The sequence below is a fragment of the Monomorium pharaonis genome, chromosome 4 (assembly GCF_013373865.1).
Source record: "Monomorium pharaonis isolate MP-MQ-018 chromosome 4, ASM1337386v2, whole genome shotgun sequence".
Lineage (NCBI taxonomy): Eukaryota > Metazoa > Arthropoda > Insecta > Hymenoptera > Formicidae > Monomorium > Monomorium pharaonis.
Genome location: NC_050470.1, coordinates 8015702 through 8039591, shown reverse-complemented (window position 1 = coordinate 8039591; position 23890 = coordinate 8015702). Strand labels below are relative to the sequence as shown.

Genomic DNA, 23890 nt, shown 5'->3' with positions numbered 1-23890 from the left:
AGAAGGAGTGGAAAGAGGGAGGGGTTTCTTATCTATTCCTGACTGGAATACAGGATGGCGAGTCACGTCCGAAGGATTTTTGCGTCACGTGCCGGCCGCTCCCGTGTGCCCGGCACTCGCGGGAGATGAATCTCCTCTCCTCTCCTCGGTGAGGAGAAGAATCAATTCGCGGGGGCAGCCGAGCGGCATGATACGCCGAGACGAGACCGTGGCGTGCGTATGGCAGGGTGAAGGGGCCGCGGTATTTCTCATCCACCTCTTCCGATAGGTTCCGTTTTCCATTTTCCCGAGCGCGCGACGTGTACTCGTCTCGTGCTATGCGTGAAGCTGATAATGAAATTTTTGGAAACTGATCCACGACTCGAAATATGAAGGGATTCTAATATCTAGGGTTTCGAAGCTCTAAGGATTCATGCAAGATGAGCTCGGAACCGTCCAAGGAGGTTCGGGGTGATGCGAACTTTTCTCTGATGTAGTTTTAATTATGTAGAAAATTATTATTCACGAATTAATTGATTGGTATACGGAAAGAACAACTTTGCTGAAGTGTCTGAAAGTTTAGGTGGATGAAGGACTGGATCTGAAAATAATGTTGTGAGCCACCAAAATAATTGCGCAACGTCGCATTGTTGCTGGAACGTCAAAACTCCCTGCAGCCTTGCCCGTCATGCTTGAGCGTCTCATTTAATTATTTTGATAGTCTAACAAACTTATTTTGAAATTATCTTTTATCAAAGTATTTATATACACGGCTAAATTTGTAGCTACTTCAGCAGAATCATTCTTTTCATTAAAAACAAACTTACAAAATATGTTTTCTACGTTTTAATCTGATAACGGAAAAAGTTACGTTGAAATGGCGGATGTGAAATTGCGATGAAAAACTAAGTCGAATTAAACGATACTTCTAACATTATAATAGAGTTATCTTATGTATAACGCAGTATTAAACTATGATGTATTCACATGTAGAATAGTTTCTACCTTCGATTTTACTGTACATTTGATATTTCGTTTTTTATGCATTTTTCTCTCTTTTTTTCCAATGGCTCAGAATTTATTATGCAGTTAAAACAGCACAGTTAGGACAAATCTCTTCTTTTTATCCTTATACTTCTTTTTCCGTCAAGCTTATTATAGTTATATTTTAAATACAAGCGTGTAAAAAATGCCTTGTATGTGTGATTGTTTTCCCTATAAAAATAATCCGTTATATTGCATAAAAAGATGAGTTTATATATTTAAACTTATTATTTAACGTCTTGCCGTTATTTTTATGCGGAAAACTAAATTACACGTATAAATGAGGCATCTTTTGTCGCATATAGATTTTAAAAAGAAAAATGAATTAATCAAGCTTAATCAGTAAGCTCAAACGCGTTCCACGTATTAAATATCTTGAAATCAATCAGAGAATTGACGGCAAATTTCCATAATGAGTTTCTCAAAAATCGCGCACTCGCCCAGTCTCTTCACGGACGTGTCGCTTCCTACTTCAAAAAGGCCGAGAAGATTTCCCGAAGAGAATGATTCTCTCTCTCTCTCTCTCTCTCTCTCTCTCTCTCTCTCTCTCTCTCTCTCTCTTTCATCGGGAAGGATCAGTGGCTTCGAAAGCCCTAGGATTACTAGTCTCTGAGTCCGTTTGCGACACTCGGAACGTTTCTCCTGGCAGAAATGCGAGGTAAACGTTTCTAAAGCGGCCAACTTTCGAAATTGTGTAAAACGTTACACGAAATAATGGCAGACTCGTGAAAGGAGCTTCCGTACTTTCGGGGATTAACTTTTTCGAATGCTGACTACAATCGCGTACTTTGATTCTTGAATTGTTGAACTCTCTATTAAATTTTTTTTTAAACCCGTTACCGACTAATGCTCGCGATGTTACACTGCAAACTTTTTATCTTCTCAAACTTTTTGATGAAAAAGGATCTGATTGTGAGATTGTAAGTTGTATTTAAGATATCTTATTAATGATTCTGCGAAACTTACGCGTTCTCCGGGAGAAAAGATTTGTGAAAGCCACGGGACGGCGATGCTATCCAAGAGTGACACGCAGTTGCTGTTGTTGCTGTCAGTCGCAGCAGCGGCTTCATCCGAGACGGGAATATCGAGTTTACCGCCCGTGTCACGGCACGTGGCCCTCCGTCGAGACGAACATCGCCAAGTTTGCCCGTCATTTTATGCGGTACACAAGAGCCCGCGGAAAATAATTAACGGCGCTGGGGCTGGAGAATCGCGTGCGCCGCGTGCTCGGAGTAAGAATATCAGCCGCGCTTCCCGTGCGGAAATAGCTGGAACGGTTCAAGAACGTTAACGGAAGGGGGATATTTCGAGTCTGACGGCGGCGGTTTATTCGCGCGGAATTTTCCCGGCAGCTTCGGTAAATTTGTATTCAGTCCGAGATAGCGCGCGGCCTCTTCGAGGATTCCAATATTAGCAAGCTAAATAAGTTTCTCTATCGAGAGACATCTAAATGGCGAATTATAAAAACACCGAAAATGGAAGATGTTTTATTTTTCTCTTGGCTGGGAGAGGATGCGAACTACGTTCAAGCAACTTTCAAGGTGCGGATAAGACACATTAACGGACGAAAACGCGAATCTGAAAACGTGATTCATGATAGTCCCGTTCCCATAAAATTGCGTTTCGTGGTGCTGACAGTGCCGAGATGATCGGACTGTGAAAAATTCGGCAGGGAAAATTAACGCGTCGCCGTCTTTTTTAACAGAGCGACGTTTTGGGCATGCGGGTCGTAAATTTTGGCGGATCGACGCGTTGCGTTTTCGCACTTTGTTTATTTTTTTTCGACGCCGGCGAAATTTACAACCGACGCTGTAAAGCTTACGCGATAATGTGTGAGTGTGATGCGCTTGCATTTCGCGGCGGCTCCTCCGGCGCTTGAAACACTCATTTGAAAAATGAAGTTTACGGCGCATATTTTTTTGCGGTGCAAACGTGACTTGTGTCGGGTATGGAAGCGTATGCAGTTTTTTTTTCTCCGGTTGGCATTTTCTGAGGACTTATTGTGTAAATTTGACCCCTGATAAAAAAACATTGTTGGAAAATTGTTGGGTATACGAACACGCGTTAAATCATGCAGAAACGATGCAGAACGAGTCTCTCCCCTTTGTGAATACTGCCTTTACTTTCAAGTGTTTTAAAGACGATCGATTTATTTCGGAAATTAATGTCGACCATTTTCGAAATAAATGGCCCACGTACCGACAAAGATATATGTATGGAGACATTCACTTGTTCGACGAACAAAATGATATTCAAGGGTGTACATCGCCGCGCATAAACGTCCCGATTAAAGCAGGCGTCGCTCGAAAAGGGTTGAATGGTATCCCGTCGTAAATGGCGCACCCTCCCTTGCTCGCTCCCACAGCCTCTTCCTTCAGTCCCTATTTTAATTTCTGTTTACGTACACATGGCGCAAATATTGGCATTTAAAGTGGCTTTAAAAGGGTCGACGGACCGTACGGTTGCGGTGCGTGAAATCTTCTCCAACTGCTCGTAACGGCGGATTAACAGCGTAATAATTTTTACAGCTTTCTGGACTTTGTCGAACCGATGAAATTTGCAACATGAACGAGGCAATTGACACTTCTCATTGCGTAAATGACATTCATCTTTTATTCAGATATATATAAATTTAAAAAATATATATATGCATGAGCTTTTGCTTAACTTGTTGTTAAAAGTCTTTTTTCTATTCTTTGTTCTAATTGACGTGCTCGTTTGTGATCTAAAAATAAAAGTTAGCGAAAAGTTTCTTTCAACTCCTATTTACGTAACATTGTAATATTCGATAATTTCACCTGCTGTTTTCATGCATTACACAGTTCGATAATTTATGTAAATTTAATTTATATTACGTGTCTCAAACGCGATTTAAATTTATTCAAATATTTGTATTTTAATTTAACACAAGATAAATGTGTCAAAAAGTTATATAAATATTATATAAAAAATTAATCGAAACAGTGTACTTTGGCACAGTTTGGAAACCGAATGTGAAAAAAATGGAATTTTTCTTTAGTAAAATTAACATTTATAATACGTTGACACGTATATTTCATTCATTAATTTTTGAATTTATGTTTTAGAACTAAGTTATTTTTGTTAATTTTTTTATTTACTTAAATTGTGTTATTTTAACATTAGGAAATGTTGAATATCAATTTAACACTAAATATTCAAGTAACATAATCACATTATGTTAAATTAACACGTGGATATATTCGAATTTAACACCAAAAATTTAACAAAAATCAATTTTAACATATAAGTATAAAATATTTCCTATTGTGTACAATAGACACTGAAAAAAAAATTTGGTTGAATTAACCGGAATGTGAACTAACGGTTTGGATTCAAGTTGAACCTATCAGATTTCCAATTAATTTAACAAAAATTCTTGTTGAATTAATTGGAAATCTGGTAAAATCAACTAGAAATCTGAACCGTTAGTTCAATTCCAGTTAATTCAATAAGACTCTTTTTTTTTCAGTGTACAAATGGAGCTCGTTCGAAGGCGATCATTGTGATCACGAGTGGTTTCTCTTTGCAAGAGAAGCTGGTAAGAATCTGCGAATTCGCCTCGTGAACGATAGCGATAGAGTTTATGTGCGGACGGTCGACTTTGATTTACAGAACGACATGTCTGAGGGTGACCACAAGCTTTTTAGGGGCGAAAATGCTCGACGCGTGCGAGAAAAGTGGCGGAGCAACTGCGTTCTGTATGCACGGCATGGCGCCGGAACACGTTTCCTCTATCAAAACGCCGCCGTCGTCGTCGTCATTCTCGTCGTTCCGGCGTACTACTGGTCGTTCGCTCGTCGAAATGGACTTTCACCGACCGGGAGATATTTCATGTAACGCGACATACGGTCCGTCGGTCTTTTAAGGTCACTTTAATCGCCGATATTCGCGCCGGCGTGCGGCGAACGAGAATTAAAATGGGGCGGAAAAGATAGGGTGAGGAGAGAGATGAGAGGGAAACGAGAAAGAGAAAGAGAGAGGGGAGGGTGCGAGAGAGAGAGAGAGAGAGAGAGAGAGAGAGAGAGAGAGAGAGAGAGAGAGAGAGGGAGAAACAATGTTGCTCCCGTTGCTCGTATAAATTTGCTTCGATCCATTCTGCGAGCTCCAGCACGCGGTAATTGCAGCGGGAAATTAACCCTCGAGTTACGTGTTGAGAACTCGAGAACGTTACGAAGCTGTTACTCGAATATAATGCGTAACAAATTTTTTTCATTCGCTGGTCGAAAAGAATAGCGATTTCTTCTTCCTAATTTTTTTGTAGATTATTCTCGAGATTAAGACAACAAAAATCCCTCCCTTTCATTTTGCACGTTTAAGTAACTTTACATTTTATTTATGAGCGTTATACCGAATATATTCTGTCAGAATATAAGTACGCATTCTCGATACGCCAAATAGGCGGCGTTTTATCATACGGCGAAATGGAAGAAGAGCACGACGGAAGTAGAGGATCGGCGCGGGAGGGAGGAACTTTGGCGGCAGCAGGGAGAAGACGGTTGATTAGATTTTCCGAGGGTTTGAGAGGGCGGCGAGTGGGGGGAGGGGGGCAGGAGGGACCGTGAGAGGTAGGTGCAAGAGGTTGGCAAATGCAGCGCGTGTTCATGTCGAGGACATACGAGGAATCGTATTATCGACTCCCTCGATTCACCATCACTCCTCTTCTTCCTCGTTTCCTCCGCGGCTGAAGGCGCGAGATGGGGATGAGGCAAACCAAGGAATTATGGAGGAATTGCATACGTGCGCAGCGTCCCCGATGTTGTATTATATAAACCGCGAGTATAGTTGGACCTACCTACCCTTTCAGTTTATATAATAGAAGGGCGTGCGAGGAGAGGGTAAAGAAGAGGTGTGAGAGGGCGGATGGATGCGGAGCGCGCGAGCAGGCAGACGCGCACGTTCGTGCATCCATCGTGGAATGCTCAAAGGAATCACGGCGTGCATCTCGGTGCGCGCACCCTCGGTTGGAGGGAGGGAGAATGCGCCGTAAACAGTTGCTATCCCGTCGCCAAAGTGTTTCCGAGTGGCTGGCACGAAAATGCGTCTCTTTATATCGGAGAGAGAGGAAGAGAGAGAGAGAAGCTCGCCGGGGAGAGAAGCGCGCGCCGCGTCCGATTTCAATCGCGAGCCAATTTATCGATCCGATGCGTTCCTCGAATTTTTCACGATGCTGAATTATGCGGCGCAAACGGCGCGCAGTGGCACAATAACCGATGGAAACGACGGAAACGATCGCGCGATCGTCTGGCTCTGTATGGAATGGATGCAACGTACGCGGAACGCGTACCGTGATGCTGCACGACTTATTAATGCGAATCGTGTTTAGGGGCGGTGGGTGAGGACATCGAAATACACGAATCGGTACACATATCGGTATTTGCAGGGAGCCAACGTATTAAAGAATTACACTTGGGCTTGCTATGTAATTGATTTTGCAATATTAACCTGTTATTTCAGGCCCTTTTATTTCATCGCCCGTAAATTAACGAGAAACGGTCGAGGATTAGCCGTTAAAGAATATTAGCTGTTTTCGTACGGATCGTACGTTTCCGTTTCAGTAAGACATAATTTATGTGACTTTGATTGAGTTCGCTGGGTCGGAAAGGTTTAATGGCTTAGGAGAATTTCACTTGTGGTAAGAGATATAATTTTATAGTGTTGTAAATTGGATATTGAAGCAGAGAAGTTAATTTCAAGTGGAATTATCCTTGAATAAACTTTCCGGAACAACGTGTCCCTCAATATAATCTACAACAAAAATCGCAATAAAAGGCTCACTAGGTCGGAGGGATACTCTATTTTAAGAGGCCATTTTAATCGAGCCAATTCGTTGCAGCGGCATCCTATACACACAAAGGTCGGTGGTATAACTTACGCTGCGCGAAAGCGTTTTTTTTTTTTTTTTTTGTTTTGCGAGGAAAACGTTTCGGCCGCTGAAATTCCGGGCGTAGAAAATACCAAAGTTACACGTAGCGCAGTCCGGGAGAGGAGATCGTTCCGCGCCCCGTATACGACACACACGTATACAGCGCGCAATGAGGGTTTAACCCGATGTAGGTAATACGAAAACCGGTATTGGCGGTACGGAATGGCTGCGATCGAAAGAAATCGCGCTACGCGGAGGATCGCGGGTAACTTATTTTTCCCGCAAAGGAGCGCCGCAACAAGCGGAATCGACGGCCCGTGCGCGATTGGGCCGGTTAAACGAATCGCGAAGTCGAGCCTGCAAGAGAAACGTTTCTGATTAGACTTCCGGGCGTTTCAGAGGAGAGATTGGAAGGTGGACACATGTTCCTATTTCATGTATGTCTTCCCAATTTAATCCTCGCCTATTGGAACGAGATAGTGAAGACTAAAAATAAACAAACTCAAAATTACATTACGTAAGATAACACGAGATTCTTTGAATTGAAGGATGTTAAGGAATCGTAATATATTTGTAAAATAATTTGTTGCAAATTAATGGAAAATTTCTTGCTTAAGATACTATTACTTTGACTATATATTATTGCTAAAATATTGAATGGTACATCGATAGAAAAATGTGTTGTATTTGTAACTATAATTGCGTAATAAAATAAGTATAGTCAGGAATATCTTTTTTTTTATTGTAATTATTGACGAAGACCGGTAAAACTGTCCAATAACCAATCAAAAGTTGCACTAAATTTCTACCAGGGTTACTGTAAGATAATATTCTTGACTATAATTATTTTACCCTGCAATTTTAGACGCAAATATATATTTTTCTATCAGTGTATAAATAAGGTTTAAGCAGATTTGTAATTTTACACAATTTCTCAGACATTCCAACGTCATGTAACCTCAATATGTTCCATTGTTATTTACAAAATGGAATTCAAGATTCCCGGGAAACGTTTTACTACCCTTTTAGTGGATAAGTAGATAATTTCTCTATTGTTAACGGAGAGCGCGGGAAACGCGTAACTTTTGGAGCCGTACAAACCGAGATCGCGATTCACGGGGTGGGAAATGGAAATGGGTCGGGGGTGGGCACGTGTACGAGAGAGTAACCAGTTGCCGTATCGCCCGGTTGAATAACTGCGATCCACCTGTCACGAGCAGGTACAAACGTCGAACAGTAGGAGGAGGAGACGGTCGTGGAAAACACACCTACACGGTGTGCGCACGCTGTTGGGGCAAAATATCGTTCTTTCTTCGATTCCATAAAATTTATCAAACGACCCACCCCCGCTGAGAGCAACCGATACACGCTGCGTCTCACGGTCGTTCGCAGCCCGCGCAGATTGCTCTCGGGAGAAACGAGGGAGGCGTGCTGCGCGACATCGCGATTTCTGATAAAGTGAAAAGCAGTAATCGACTGATTGAGTGAGCTAGATACAATGCTGTTCGGTTTCACATTGTGGCGTAAGACTAAAATTTGCTCGTGTTTATGATTCTTTAAAGACTTTCTTCTGAAACGTCAATATTAATGCATACACGATCACGATTATTTTGAGGAAGAAAATATAAGAATCACCAATCATTCAATCTCTAATGATAATAAACATTTAATTAATAGATTATTAATTATACATATAATTGACATACGTAAATATTTTTATACATTAATGTGATTTAATTATAAATTACTTTAATTACAAATTTGTACGACTGTATAATTTATGAGTTGTATAAATATAATGCAATTTATAATTAACAAAGTTCTTAACACGTTAGCAATCATTCGAAAAATTAAAAATTCGGAAAAAAAAGCTTTTATACGGCCGTCGAATTAAATGGAAAAAAAAGTATGTCCATGGTACGTGATAATGAATTTTTGCCGAAGGGGAAAATTAGCTGCTATGCAAAAACTGAGTGAAAAGCGTGCGCTGTGAAGTAACAGGTATTGAAATATCTAAGAAATACGACGCTGGCTGTTGCCAATCTCCCTCGGGGAAAATCAACCGGTTAATAATAGTCAGTCGGACGTTTCATTTCGCGCGATATTTCGTTACAAGTGGCGAAACGAGGTTTTCATTCTGTGAATGCAGGCGGTCGTTTCATTTCTCGTAAAAGCCGGCGAGATGCAAAAGACATACGCGCGGGCAAGGGGGAGAGATAGAGTGAGAAAAAGAATGTGATAAGGGAGCGGGGCGGAAGGGGAGGGGGGGAAGCGGGCGTGGGTTTTAGTTGTGTATTCGGAAATAGGAGAGGCGCGATGTCGAGACGAGAGTAAATAGAGCGACTCCGTAACGCGCGCATTGAATGGAAAGATTTATTTGACCGGCGGGGCGACTGTCACCTGAGCTGCGCAAGTCCGCTCGCGCGACACGCTGATTTGTTTACATCGTGCCGTTTTACGCGTTTAACAAAAATTCCCCGCGTTCAGGATGCTACCCGTTGCGACCGTCGGCGGACAACGCGATCGCGCGTTTTAACGAGAATTAACACTGCGCTGAGAAAAAAAGATACTTAAAAATTTGTATTTGTGGGATATAATTTTATTTTGCTGAGATAAACCTTTATTTGAATACGGCGAAATAAAATTTTCCTAGCAAATAAACGAGTTAATAAAAAAAAAGGGACATGTTTCACAGAGATGTATATTCCGTCACCGCAGCCAAATTTTTTTTATAGCCAATAAACATTGAAATAAAAAGCAAGTAACATTTGTGTTCAAATATTTTGACTTCTTTTTTTCTCACAAAAAAGTGCGAAACCGAGACATCAATTTTAGAAAATATTATTTCACGCTTTTTTTATTGCATTTTATTATTATATTATTATACAATTATTTTATATTACGCCTTCAATTTATTTTCTCTTGAAAATATGATCGATCGCACGGCGTGGACCGATAACTTTCTGAGATCTCGCGCGGCGTGTGGACTTACATACTCTGCTTTATGTAGAGCACCCGAGCTACCGATTGCTTAAGCACTTCCGCCTCTCGACTCGAGATTCTCTTTACTCCCGAGACCCTTTCGCCTTCGCTCTCTTCAATTCTGGATGCAATTTTCCGTCCGATAGATCGCCGCTTATTTTCTTAGATTGCGCCGGTGGACTGCGCCAGTTTCGCGTTTCGCGTGCTCGTCGACCGCGACAACGAACGAATTACGTCCGGATTCAAAGAAATTCCGGAAATTCCCGGTTCCCTCCAGGGATGACGTTGCATTAGTTTACGCGGAACGTAAATAGCGTAATTACGTCTGTAAACGTGACGTACGTGCCGCATGTGAATAATATCACAACGACATTATGCGAGACGTAAATCGCAGACTCTCGGTGAACATAAACGATGAATATATTAACAGTGGCAGATACAAAAGTGATGACGCATACTGATGGATGTCCGATCAAACACGCGAAGGGAAATAAAAAAGACCGCTAATTTACCTAAACGATCAAACTTTGGTTGAAATTTCTCGTAAAAGCCCGTTTTTACGCGACATTAACCCTCGGTGCATTTATGTACTTTTTGCACCTTCTACCGATTTCACCACCATCAATTAATTACGTTGGCAAGTTATGCAAAAATGGATTATAATCTACATTGTTATTATTTTAATTGGACTCTCCAAATGATTATTCTTTAATTTTATTGTTACTGCATAGCTTGCCTTATGCCAAGGTAATTTTTAATTAATAGTAGAAAGCATCAATAATGGTAATTATTATTAATATTTAATATTTATTTGATATTAGTAATACCTAATAATAATTAATATTTTATTATAAATAATAAAACATATTATTTATAGAAATAGTTTCTTGTAATGATCTTGCATTTTGCAATACACGAAAAGAATAGTTTTGCTAAGGTGTCTAAAATTTATCTAAATATAAATATAAAAATATTGTTTTGTTAAACCATTAAAATAATTATGCTGGACGGTCAGGCATAATGAATAATACTGCAGAAAGTTTTGACATTCAAGCAAGCAGTTTGAGCGTCCTACATAATTATTTTGTTCGACTGTGACATAAAGTTATTTTCGCATTCATATTCGACTAAATTTTTACATACTTTAGCAAAACCATTCTTTCCGAGTAATAATACGCGCGTACAGTAATTATATAACTGGACGGGATCTACTTACTCCGTAAAAATATTTTTTTAACGAGGAACCGTTTTCGCCTTTGCGTTGGCCGCGTCCCAATTTTGCTCGCGCCATCGCACGTCCATTATTTTCATACGATTATATCGTACACGCTCGAAACTGGCGGGCGAGCTGACAGTGAGGGATTTCGGCGCATAGAAACGCGCGTGAAATCAAATTTGGTGGTTTTACCTTCCAAATTGGAGTCGTTTAATCGACGCCGGAGTGTCCGCGACAGAGCCCCCCCATTGTTATTTCGAATTGAATATATGCCGTTTTATGTCGCTGCGCGACCTCGGTCTGTCGACAGGAAGCCTGCATCAGCCATATCGAGTTGCATTTTGAACTGGCCCGCTTGGATTTGATTTCTTGCCTCGCTTCAAAGATTAATAGGCGGTCATTATCCGCTCTTTTCGGCGAATCTGGATTTTTATCACAATAGCAGTATTGTGAAGAGGGGGGGGAAAAAAAGGAGATTAATGCCACATATATTTTAATTTGCCTGCCTCAAAATATTGCAACTCGTTAATCTAATGGATAGATTCATTTGTTACACATGTAACAAGCATTGGAAAGTACGTTCACGGGGCCTTGGATTATTCCAAATTAAACATTATCATTTAGAATTAACGTCTGAATTACGAAAAATAAAAGGAAATGTCCGGGCAGAGTAAGAAAGTCGTGTGATAAATTAACTTAGACGAACTTGTTCGCTCGCTCGCGCGGCCTTATTGAATTAGCTGCCGTCCCGTCCCGAAGTAGAGCATCATCCCCGAGTCTATCTCTCTTCAGGAGCGAGCGGACCGTATGCAGGTAGCCCGGGAGAAATTAAACGAAGCTTCGCGAAAGAGTTTCGATTCCGCTGCATAATGGACCTCGGACCGCGCGATAGAAATACCACGAGCACTCTCTGCCTTCGTACGGAGATTCTCCGCGTACTTGAAATTTTCCACAAACGAGTTGCTAAGCGCGGCTTAATCGGCCCTCTCTATACGGCGGGATTCGCATCACGAAGTTGGTCCCGCCGTGTTCCTGTTCCCGCGAAAACGGTCCTCCTCGGTGCGGAGGAGAACGTCCTATCCTCGCCGTCACTTCTACCCCCTCCTGCTTCCCACCCCCCTTTTCCCACGTCATATTCATTAACGGCGGCCAAATGACACGGAATTGCGGCTAAAAGTGCGCGTACTTTGTCGCGTAACAAGGTTCGTCATCCTGGCGGTACGATGTTATCTTGAAGAGCGGTACCTTTATATGTGCGCGCATACGTCAGTGTGCGCCACTGAACGTGAACGTTGTGCGAAAGGGAGCTTTTAAAAATGTAATTGGCACGTCATGTGGAAGGTGAAAACACGAACGTCGTTGTGACGCGAGAGTACGTACGCGACTTTTTAATAATTACGCTGTTTTTATTACCCCAATGCGCGCGGGCCCCGCTAATGGCGGCGAAATTATGGAACGTATTAATTTCGCGCGAGGTGACGGATATACCGCCGAAAGGCAAAAGGAACAGAAATCGCGTCCTGACAAAATTGATCCGATAATAATGGCTATAACATAAAATACGCCGGGACGGCGGAATGGATTAAGCCGTCGCGTTTGTTTGTATTAAATTTCTGCCAATATTTAAAGGTGCCCCCGTGATCTCCCGTCTCTCCCCGTGCGTGAGAAAAATAATGTGAAAAATGGAAATATTTATATAATAAAGTATATCTTTAATCTCGTATGGAGAGAGAAAACGATCTATAAAATAAAGTTTAAAGCAACGATAATATTTTTCCAGACGTGTTTTTTTCACGGTGCGCGCATCGAGCCCCCCCGTTGAAAAAATCGAAACACATGGCTTGCATCGCTTTACATTTACGAGGATCGAGATCGCCCCGAAACAACTCGGTTCCGAATTGTGGGTACCGGAAAGTTAAAAATCCACGGCGGGACGAGTATTAAGAGCGCAGGTGCCCGTGCGCGCACGCTTAACAATCGAATTAATGTTTCAAGATTTATCACGCGTATATCCGGAGAGAGAGGCGCGGAAAGCAATTAGGGCGGCGCGCGCGCCGGTCGCCAATTTGTACGGTTTACGTCGTTACGTACGAATAAATCCCAGGGCCCGTCGCTGTCATTACTGCGAAGATTAGATTAACTGTCTCTTCATTCTGCGAGCAGAGACAGTTATTACCGCCGCAGGGCGTCTCGCGCCCGAGAGTAATCGTCCGCGATCGTGCGCGTTTCTCGTCCATAAACGTCTCCGCGCGCCGAGACTTCCACTTCCTTCCCTTAAAACTCGCCGCGATTGCACACGCCGAGGCTTACGGGTTTTACAGTTTACGATTAAAAGCGCATCGGGGGGGGGGGGAGGGGGAGGAGATGCGTGTCTGTGCTGCCGCTTTCCGATAAGTGTGACTGCGAGACGCGAATGCGCTTCTATTGAGCTTCGTCATTTTGCTATTGATAGATATTTTGAGAAGAAAATGTTAAGGTGACTGAATTTTTCAACTTGATTAAATTTTTTTCAGTTCAAGCATTTATTCATTTAACTGGAATACATAAAATACTGAAACTTCAATTCAAGTATTTATATATATTTGAGTAAAATTTAATCAAGTTGAAAAATTTAGTCAAATTAATGACTTTTCCTCACTGTCATTATTTTTAGTACAAGGCAGATGAATTTCAGCTTTTTCGAGCGTGGAATGTATGCTTAAACAAACACTGAAGAACAGAGTTTGTAGTAATAATTTTAATTAAACGACTATAGCGATAAAATTAGTAATTACATTAATAGTAACCAAACATAATAATAGTAACCAAACGATCGCTAAATATTTGGTTATATTAACCGGGCATTTAATTGAAATCCCATCAAAGCTTTCAATTAATAACTATTATCTAAGCCTGGTTATTATTATCGAACTCTTTTTCAGTGTAATATCGGAAAATTAGGTAATTAAATAATACCTAGGAAATTAATCGATTATTTAATATCTTCACAATTTTAACTCGATATCTGGTCCACCGTTTAACAAAATTATCCTGGGTGATATTTGGGAAATAATTAGTCAACTAGAGCGATACTAATCGTGACTTCCGGTAACGGGATAATGCCCGAGCGATATACACACGAAGATTTATGATAAGACACGGGTCTCCATATTGTGCATAGCCGCTGTGTACCCTTTACGGGCGACGTTCGTGTCTCTATTAAACGCCATTTTCAATCCTTTATTTGCAATTGGTTATCAGCTCGCAGTCGGCACTTAAAGGGATTGGTCTTCAGGACATGATTGCGCGCGCGATCGATCGCGGATGTATAAATTGTCTTGGCGCTATGGTACCTTTCTTTCAATTACCTCGAGATACGGATTACCAACTCGAGTCTTCTATCCGAATTAGAATTTTTCGCAACTCCTTCATTTGCAGCATTAAATGCTCGATGGCGATAAACTCCCAACTTAAAATCTGATTAAAATTAAATCACGTGAAATTAAGCGGAAGATTTTATTATAAAGCTCTGTCTCTGTAGCTCATTTTGCAAATTAAAATCTTTTTTTTTTGTTTTTAATTTAGAAGTAATTATTGCGTTATTAAGACGGTCGACTTTATGGATACCGTTTTTGTATCGCCGATATACATAATCGCGATATGACAGTAGATTGATGATTCACGATGGATTTGTTAATTCTATAATAATTGAGAGAAGATGTTCACACAAGTCTAGAGCCACCGAAAATAATGATATCGGAAATTGTTGGGAATATTCCTTATTCTGATTAGCAAAGTAGTATCTGGAACTGAGAGAGGGACTCGTTTCTCTCTTCTCCCCCGCGCTAGCCAGTGCGAAATGTGGAGTCGCGCCGGCCGTACGCGCGCGACTTCTTATCACCGGCGCGTTCAATGCATAAAGCATAAAGTTCGTATCTCATGCATACATTCATAGAGCCGTCGGTACGGCAGCGATGGCGGGAGCGAGACGAAAGTCATAACTTACGGTGCGTCCCACGCCTCTCCGTCTCCCCTGCACCCCCCTTGCCAACCCCTCAGGCGCACGTATCCCACCCCAAAACCGCCGCCGGTCCGCTCTCGGGAGTATCGAAACACCCGCAAAATCACCGGAGGGTGACTGAGGCACGTATGACGGCTGACACTCCTTCCGGAGGTTCTCGGTGCGCTCAAAATTCCATTTTCCCACGGAAAAATTCCATTTTTCCATCCCGGGCCCCACCTTTCCCTCTCTCTCTCTCTCTCTCTCGCGCGCGCTCACGACCGATTCATTGAAAAATAGTCCACTTACCGCGGCCTCTTTTTTGCGATAAATCAATCGCGCCTTTCCGACTATGCCCCCTCGTATAACCATCCCTTTCCGTTCTCCTTCCTCCCCATCTTTCATTTTTCTTCGCGCGCAGCCCTCTTCCTATGGGGCGCACCTCGATGCACCGGGCCACGGGGTTGGATTGTCTTCCGAGATGACTGCTGACAAATAGTGAATCGATCCGTCGCCGCCGTGTGTACGTCGGCCGTTATGCCATAAAGCTGCCGCAACAAAGCGTCGTTTTGATGCTTTATGGGCATCGCGTCGCATCGCCGGCCGTTGGCGAGATGACGTGTCGGAATGGATGTGTGCGCCGGCTTATATTGGCCGTTCACGAAGAGCAAGAGAGAAAAGAGAGAGAGAGAGAGAGATGTTCGTTTAGCGGATGAACCGAAACGTCGAGCGCGCGTTACGACGGCCAAACGCGTCGTGCATTGTGACGCTTATTCGTTCGCGTCGCGTTTTCATGCAAACTGCGGACAACGAATTTTACTCTTGTATGGGATGCACAATAGAATTTCGGGGGTCTCCTAAAAGTTGGATTCTCCCTTGTCAAACTTGGAGTGTCACGCCCGTGTAAGCGGCTGGCGCACGGAATTCTTCCTTTTTTTTTTAAACTTACATCTAAGTATCTTAGGAAGAGTATTTATGGTTTCCCGTAATAAATAATCCGTACGTTAGAGGATCATTTCCTTCGCGAACAAGTGCAGATTGAAAGTGCGGAACGATGTGAATGTTTTTTTTTACGTTTAAATGTTTTACATTCTCGTTGCTGTTATGTACATACATGAATGCAGACGGTATTCTATTTATGACCAAGATTATCACATTTTATTTCCGAAGCTATTTTTTTTACCTTTTTTTATTCAGTACATTAACGCGCCGCAAGAAAGTATACGTATTTGTATTTTAATTAATTTTATTGTTTGCAATCAATAAAGCTGTTACTTGGACGAACGATAGACGCTTCGCCGCGTTGAGGATCGACTCACTTATTTTCTTTTTTGATGTGCATCGTTCCGCTTGCACTATTAGTATGTCGTAGAAATTGTAACTCTCCGAAGTGATAGTGGATCACAGATTGATCTGCGTTGGGAGCAGGTGTGGCCCATGCGGGATCGATGGCCGCGCGTCGACACTTTCTTTCATCGCGTGACATGCAAGGGAATAAAAATTCCTCATCCGCGGTTTTATCGACATCGTGGAATGAGTCGGCGGATGTCCTCGTCGATGAGGAAAAAGCGCACTGCCGCGGAAAGAATGGGTGCGTTGTCTGACAAGGATTTCACCAAAGACACACTCTGAACTTCCGTTCTTCCATTGCAATCTAAAAACCTTCGCCACGCATCCATAAATTTCTTAACGATTGATATTTATTGTGACGGATTTAATATTATTTTAATGTAATTTTATTTTATTTTAATGCCATCTCGTTAATTTCCGATTAATACAGTTAAATGTGCGACTTTCAAATGTGAGTTTTAAAAAAAGACCTTTATCACGGGGTTGGAAAAGTTTGAAAATTGGAAGCGTTACGTTGAAGCGTTAAGTTTTCTTTTTGTTATGGCGTTTACTTTTAAAATATAGTATTTAAAAAGTTGAAGAAAGCAGTAATATGATAAAAGAAAACGTGGATTGCGTTAGTATTAGTCATTATTCGCCTTAGAAAACTTTGAATACAACAAAGATTAAATATACTTTGTTTTATATACAATCTATAACTTTTCGAAAGCTTACTTTTATTTCACCTGTGTTGTTTGCACTCTGTAAAGAAATTGATAATAAAATAGATACATTTTTCTCTTCTTTTTGAACTTTGATTTTATTTTAAACTTAACATGTCAGTGAACCTAGCATCTCTACCACTAAAAAAATGTTTCGATATATCGCATAATTTTCTGTTATATCTGCTAATTTTCTGCTTTAGTCCTGAATTTTTTGCCTGTTTGCAGAAAATTAAGACCAAAAGTGGAGGAGGGGGGTACTAAGTTTACATGACGCTAGCAGCCCCACTAATAAAAAAAGCATAAACAAAAAAATAAATAAACCTTAATTTTCTGCCTATTTTCTGCTGTAAGAAACTGTAAAAAGATATCAAAAATATTGAATGGTTATCAAAGTATCGGTACTCAAAACCATCGTACCGCAATGATATAAGAGAAAATGGTTAAAAATAAGAAGCTAACAATAACACAACAACTTTAAAAGTACTTCTTCAATCAAATACTCGTAAAATATACAATTAAAAAATTTTTAACTCACAAAATAATTTTAAAAAGCTTTAAAACTTACAAAAATACAAGAGTAAAGTAAAAAATTAATAATTTTTGATATTACTTTACAGTTTCTTAAAGCAGAAAATGAGCAGAAAATTCTGATATATATATATTTGTTTTTTGTTTATACTTTTTTTTTATTAGTAGGCTAGTGTCACGTGAACTTAGCACCTCCACTTTTGATCTTAATTTCCTGCAAACAGGTAGGAGCAAATAATTCGGGGCTAAGGCAGAAAATTAACAGTTAATTAGCAGAAAATTATTTGGTATGTCGGAACTTTTTTTTTAGTGGTGAGAGTGTTATGTTTACTAACGTAAATTTAACACATGTTAGTAATTATTTATAGATATCTTTTTTATAATTTTTTATATAATTTTATTTGTATTTCCTTTTTGTTTAAAAGAATTTTCTTCTTTAATATATTTTATATATTAAAAAAATTTTTTTTATTCAAAATTTTAGGAAGGAATTGTGCAACGGACGTTCTTTGTGTGTTCCTTGTTAATGGTTAATCGGTCTTTACACTTCATCGTTCATATGCACCCATTCGTGAGAGTCGAATTGCATGTGGATACGCGCGTGCGATGGCTCCGTTGATCTTTATCAGCGTCGAAATAACGAGGGGACACCTCTCTTAACGTAACTCTATTAATTGGTGATAGGATAACTACGAGGTAGTCATTAATTACAGTCGGAACCCCTGGCGTTCCGTTTAGTTTAGTTTGTTTCGAAGCTACTTTTAATCTCCTTCTCTCTTCTACCTCTTCCTTTCTCTCTCTCTCTCTCTCTTTCTCGGTTGCTTCCTTTTTCTCCCTTGCCAATCCTTTCATTTCTGCGAAGGCGTTTCGAAAAAGTTTAAATAAACGATAATTAAAATTGACGTGTTCTCTCTCCGTTTCTCTTTCTGATGAAAAACATTATATGAAAAATAGAAAATAAACGATGTATATGATGCGGATTAGAACAAGAAACAAATCTTTTGCGCTTTATACTTACATACACGTAAATACACAGGTAAATCTGAACCTGTAAATATTTCGATTTATTCAACTTATTGAATTTTATATCTTAGGATTATTTCATATAAATATAACATCAATAGATTTGACTGTGAATATTGGTTTTTAACATTTAAATTATTATAATTTGTTAACGTTGGTTACTTTGTCGATGATTAGCACATGTCCATTAAAAAAATATTTTTATATTTTTAGATCGCCGACTGGTGTCCCGAAGACTCATCAGAAAACTGGTCGACTCTCATGGCAGCGCGGAAATTCGCAGCCCTCTTCGCCGCGGTCCTGCAACTTTGCTTATGTGAGTGAGTCTCTCTTCCTGTTCACGTTTGCATGCTAGGGTCCTCGTAATCCGTTTAGGCCATTCGAAACATAACTCACCAAACTTTGAATTGGAAATGTAGGAATTTATTTAAAAATTTTTTAGCTTTGTATAAAGAAACAAATAATCTTTTCTAACATTATTGTTACTTTTTGACGTTTTTAATGTAATCTGACTAATGGTCGAATTAGTAATATTTCACACCACCAGATCAACTATCTAAATAAGTTAGAGACGCTTATTAGGTTTTCAACGTCTCATCTTAGGCGAAAAATTTCTGATCATTCTTCTGGCGTTTACCATCCCCGACCTTTTCGCGATGTCATCCGGAAGTCACGGTATTTCCGAGCACAGGAGAGCTATGGCGGTTCTCATAATTCGATGAAAGAACCGGGACGAGCGATGGAAGCAAAATGGACCGTCGTAACGGCGAGAGAGCCGCGTCACATCGTCGTGACGAGAAAAAGGACGAGATTGAAGGTCCAGGGAAAAGGATGAATCGAAGGGGTGATCGTAGGCGTCGTCTTCAACTGCACCGACTTTCATGAGGAAGCCACGGAAATTCTTCCGATATCGTACAACAACTTTCCTCCGCGATATTGTTTGTTCTGACGATGGCGAATGTACTGAACCGTTACGTCGAAACGGGAATAACGCTCGAATATTTGCTGCGGAATATGATGTAAATATGGAGATAGTTATGGTTAGATGGCCGATATAAAAGAGTCGTGTGCGATATTTTATAGGATGTTTATTTGAACCATCGACATTTCTGTCATTCATAACAGACGTCTCGGACATTTTCTTAGGTAAAAATAAAGTGTTTACAATACTTTTTCAGTGATGCCTTTTCTCACTCCAAGTAAAGTTATAATTTGTTTAATAATTTAAATTTAGGAATTACTTAATAAATAAATAAATTAACATACGCCATTAAAAAAATACTTCTTTCAGAGATTAAAACAGTGACCCGAGAAATATTGATATTGACAAATTTACATTGGCTCGTTATATGTCACATGCATCATATATTATGTAATTATGTCATACAGCGGAGTATTTCTAAAATATTAAAGTTATTTTTTATTACATTTCCCCTTCATATTATATTGTTGGATTGGCGCAAATGAATGTAATGTTTCAGGTTATTTGTTACAATATTTATTTTTTAACTTCTTTTTGCAGTGTCAACTAAACATCAAAATATTTCCGAGCACAGGATATGATTATTTTTTTGATAATTCGATGAAAGAGCCGAGACATCAAGTGATAGAAGCAAAATAGACCGTAGTACAATGGATCGTTTATTTATTTCACAACTTTTAATAATAAATTAATTTATTATGAACCTTTTAACAATACGCTGCAAAAAGTATGATTTAAGCATCCACTTAGAGTCTTCTAAATTGTATCACCTTTGAAAGTATCAAATTTATGAATTAAATAACTAAATAAATTAAAATAACACTAAAAATATAAAGAATTCTAAACTAATATTTACTTAATCAATAATTTATATATATATATATATATATATATATATATATCAAAAACAAAGATTTAATATTTAATAATTTTCATATGTCATATACATTTTGATTTTAAAACATTAATATCTAAAGGGTAACAGATTGACGCAAATAAAAGCTACATTTATTTGCATTAATTTAATAATGCAATATAAATGGAAAATATAATAAAAAATATATAACTGAAGCATTTTATTAATTCTCCGCGCGCTATATGACATATAACGCATGTGACATATGATGAGGCAGTATAAATTTATCAATATCTTTATTTCTCGAGTTATCGTTATGTAATCTCCACTGATTTAATACACGAAATTAATTTTTTCTGCCCTTTTCAAACCCACGAGTTGTGTCCATTCTAAAGTGGGTCCCACGTGTCATATCACGATAAATTTCACATAATCTATTCTGAGGCCCTTTTGTCAGGCCTTAGGCCCTCGGCGAATAATCCGCCTACTCTATCCGTGAGCTTGCCCCGAGCTTTCCCCGACGAAGTTCCGTTGTAAGCCGCGGCCGTAAGACGGCAACGGATGTAACCTCGCCGGCCGTTCTCTCGCCTCTGAATCTCTTACTCGGTTATATCCGCGCTGCGGTGGCGGCAACGACCCTATCCAGGACGATACATCGTCGGGGGTGGTCCCGGGCGCGAGGGAGTTTGTAGGATCCACTTAAATCCACCGTGATTTACTCGGGCACGCCGCGTCCAAACCTCCTCCTCTTCCTCCTTCCACCCCTTATCTCCGTCTCACTCTACGGTGAGATGCTGCCGCAGCCGCAATAAGTAACCGGGCCTCGAGCTTTTCAGAAACGCCGATGGAAAGCGTTAAGGAGAATTCGTCAGCCAACGGTTAGCTGTTAATCGTATATAGTGCGTCATATTTATTATCTCGATACTATATGTCTCTTCTCTTTATAGAAGGAAACATTGAATTAATTATATCCCGAGAAAAAATGGACTTATGCAATTATATATATGATCATATAATTGACCATATATATTATAATATAATTGGATCTGAAAATGGCGCGATATGATTTTATATAACCATATACAATTATATATATTCAAATATAATATAATTATATATAACACAATTATATATAATTATATATGGGTGAATGTAATATGATTGATTATATGTTATATTATACGATCATATATAATAATATTTGAAATGAGAAAATAATATGATTTTATCTGTATGTAATCATATTCAGTTACATATAATTATATGTGAAAACATCTGAACAAATAAGATTATATCGGGTCAAAATTTTGATATAATTATATATAATTGTATATGTTATTAGATCTGTTTATATCTAATAGTTATATATATTTATATATATTATGCCCATTTTTTCTCGGGATGTTACTGACTTTAGGAGTTTTTTCTATTAGGTTTTGCTCCCGGTTATTTTCCCGGTATTTCGTTAATCATTTAAATAATCCTTATTTGTTCTCTTTTGGTATGTTGTGTGCTGTTGCGCGAGGCAACGCTGCGAATTTCCAAAGCGAAAGAATCCCAGATAGAAATCGCGGCGTTTATCTGACTGAGCCTTTCTAAGTTGATTGTATAATGTATGCGCGCGGCCAAAAAAAAAAGAGAGGACTCCACGGGTATTAAAGCGCCGACTCTTTTGTCCGTCGAGAATTAAAAAGAAGAGGCCGCTCGAGCGGGATTAGACGAGGGCACGTAATTAATTTCGGCGGTACTTCTTATTTTTAACCGGCGGTCTTATTATTGCTCCGCCGCTTTCTTTATTTCACTTCCGATACTTCCGTCTCACCTCTCCTCTCTCCCTTTGAGAGTTGAGGGTGAAATCGTACGAAATAGTATTACGGCATTTCTTTGAATCGAGGGAATTTACGCGGGATTTTTGCGGAGCGCGCTTCAGTTCTGTCTGTAAGCTTCGAGTCGCAGGGAGTGAAAAAAAAAAATATTTCTACTCCTTTTTTTTATTACAACGCGCGGGAAAAATAACGCGACCATTTCTCCACGCAAGTATATCGATGCGGAATTCGCTCGCGCGCTGCACCGCGTCATTACATTTGCAATTTTTCTTAATTTATTTTGTTATCTGTATTTTTTGCTTACGGAAACGTTAATTAACGGCGCATCTCACTGAACATGCGAATAGCACGACAAAAATGCGAAGCAGCGTTGCGCGATTAACGTAATAATTACGAATGCGAACGTTAATGCACCTGCCTAATGTCACAATCCGCGTAACTGTAATGTTCCTATCCCTTCATCCATACACAGAAAAAGAATGTAATACAGCCAATAACATATGTGATTGCGGGCTGCCAACTACATAAAATACTCAATACAATAATATTTGCTATTAATGCAAGTACAATGTTGATACTGCAATAGCATATATTATTGTATTGAGTATATTTTTAATTGGCAGCCCGCAATAACATATCTTATTGAATATATTGCATTTTTTTTTTAGTGTACATATTTGAAAATACTATTTTATTTCGATGCGCATCCCCTTTTCCCTACCCTTAATCTCGTAATTTGGTGTATTCAATCTGTCTTCACAAAAGAACGTTAACATTTTCGTCCGCACTTTTACACCAAATCCATAAAAATTTAAGTCAAAATGAAAAAGATTAATATTATTTTACGACTTTGTGATGAAAATTGAATGTATTAATCGATATTTCGTTTCGTTTTTAAATTGCGCGGTGACATCGGCTATTCTTATTTCAATATACTAGTCGCATTATTCTTTGGCACTTTTCATAGATTTCCGATATATGTCAGGAACAAAATTTGCATTTTAACTGAGAGACCACAGAGTTTATTCCATCATGAATTCACCAAACAGAAAAAAATGAGATAAATTGGACATTTTATACATCTAACTAGATGTGAAAAAATACCGTTAATATAACCTGATATTTAGATTATGAAAAATTACAATTTTTACTAAATACAAAATATTCATCTAGCCTTTTTTTATTTACTCATATAGGATAAAATTACTAAATGTGTGTCAGCCACCTAAATTAAACTTTATTAATATTATATATTTTTATTTAATATAAATAATGTTTAATGACAACAATATAAATAAATGAGAAATTGAGTAATATAGACAAAATTTTAATAAATGACATTTTATATTTTGAGCGTACTAATAATTTTTAAAAATCACATAATAATAATAATGTAAGATAAGTAATAACAGTAAAATTAATAATTGACATGAATAAAAAAGTCAATTGTCAAAATAAATTCGCGCTAAATTTGTTCCTTATCTTTTTATTATTGTTATTTATTATTAAATATTTGTTTCTTTTTTTGTTCAATTAT

General features: G+C 39.2%; 1 protein-coding gene across 1 annotated transcript in view; it reads left to right on the top strand.

Moving 5' to 3' along the window:
- Positions 1–23890, top strand: part of LOC105837632 (lachesin) — a 176915-nt gene that overhangs the window by 119347 nt on the left and 33678 nt on the right. Inside the window, exon 3 of the mRNA XM_012682562.3 lies at positions 18903–19005. Coding sequence (XP_012538016.1) covers positions 18951–19005 — 55 coding nt within the window. The 5' untranslated portion in view covers positions 18903–18950. The remainder of the gene's footprint in view (positions 1–18902; positions 19006–23890) is intronic.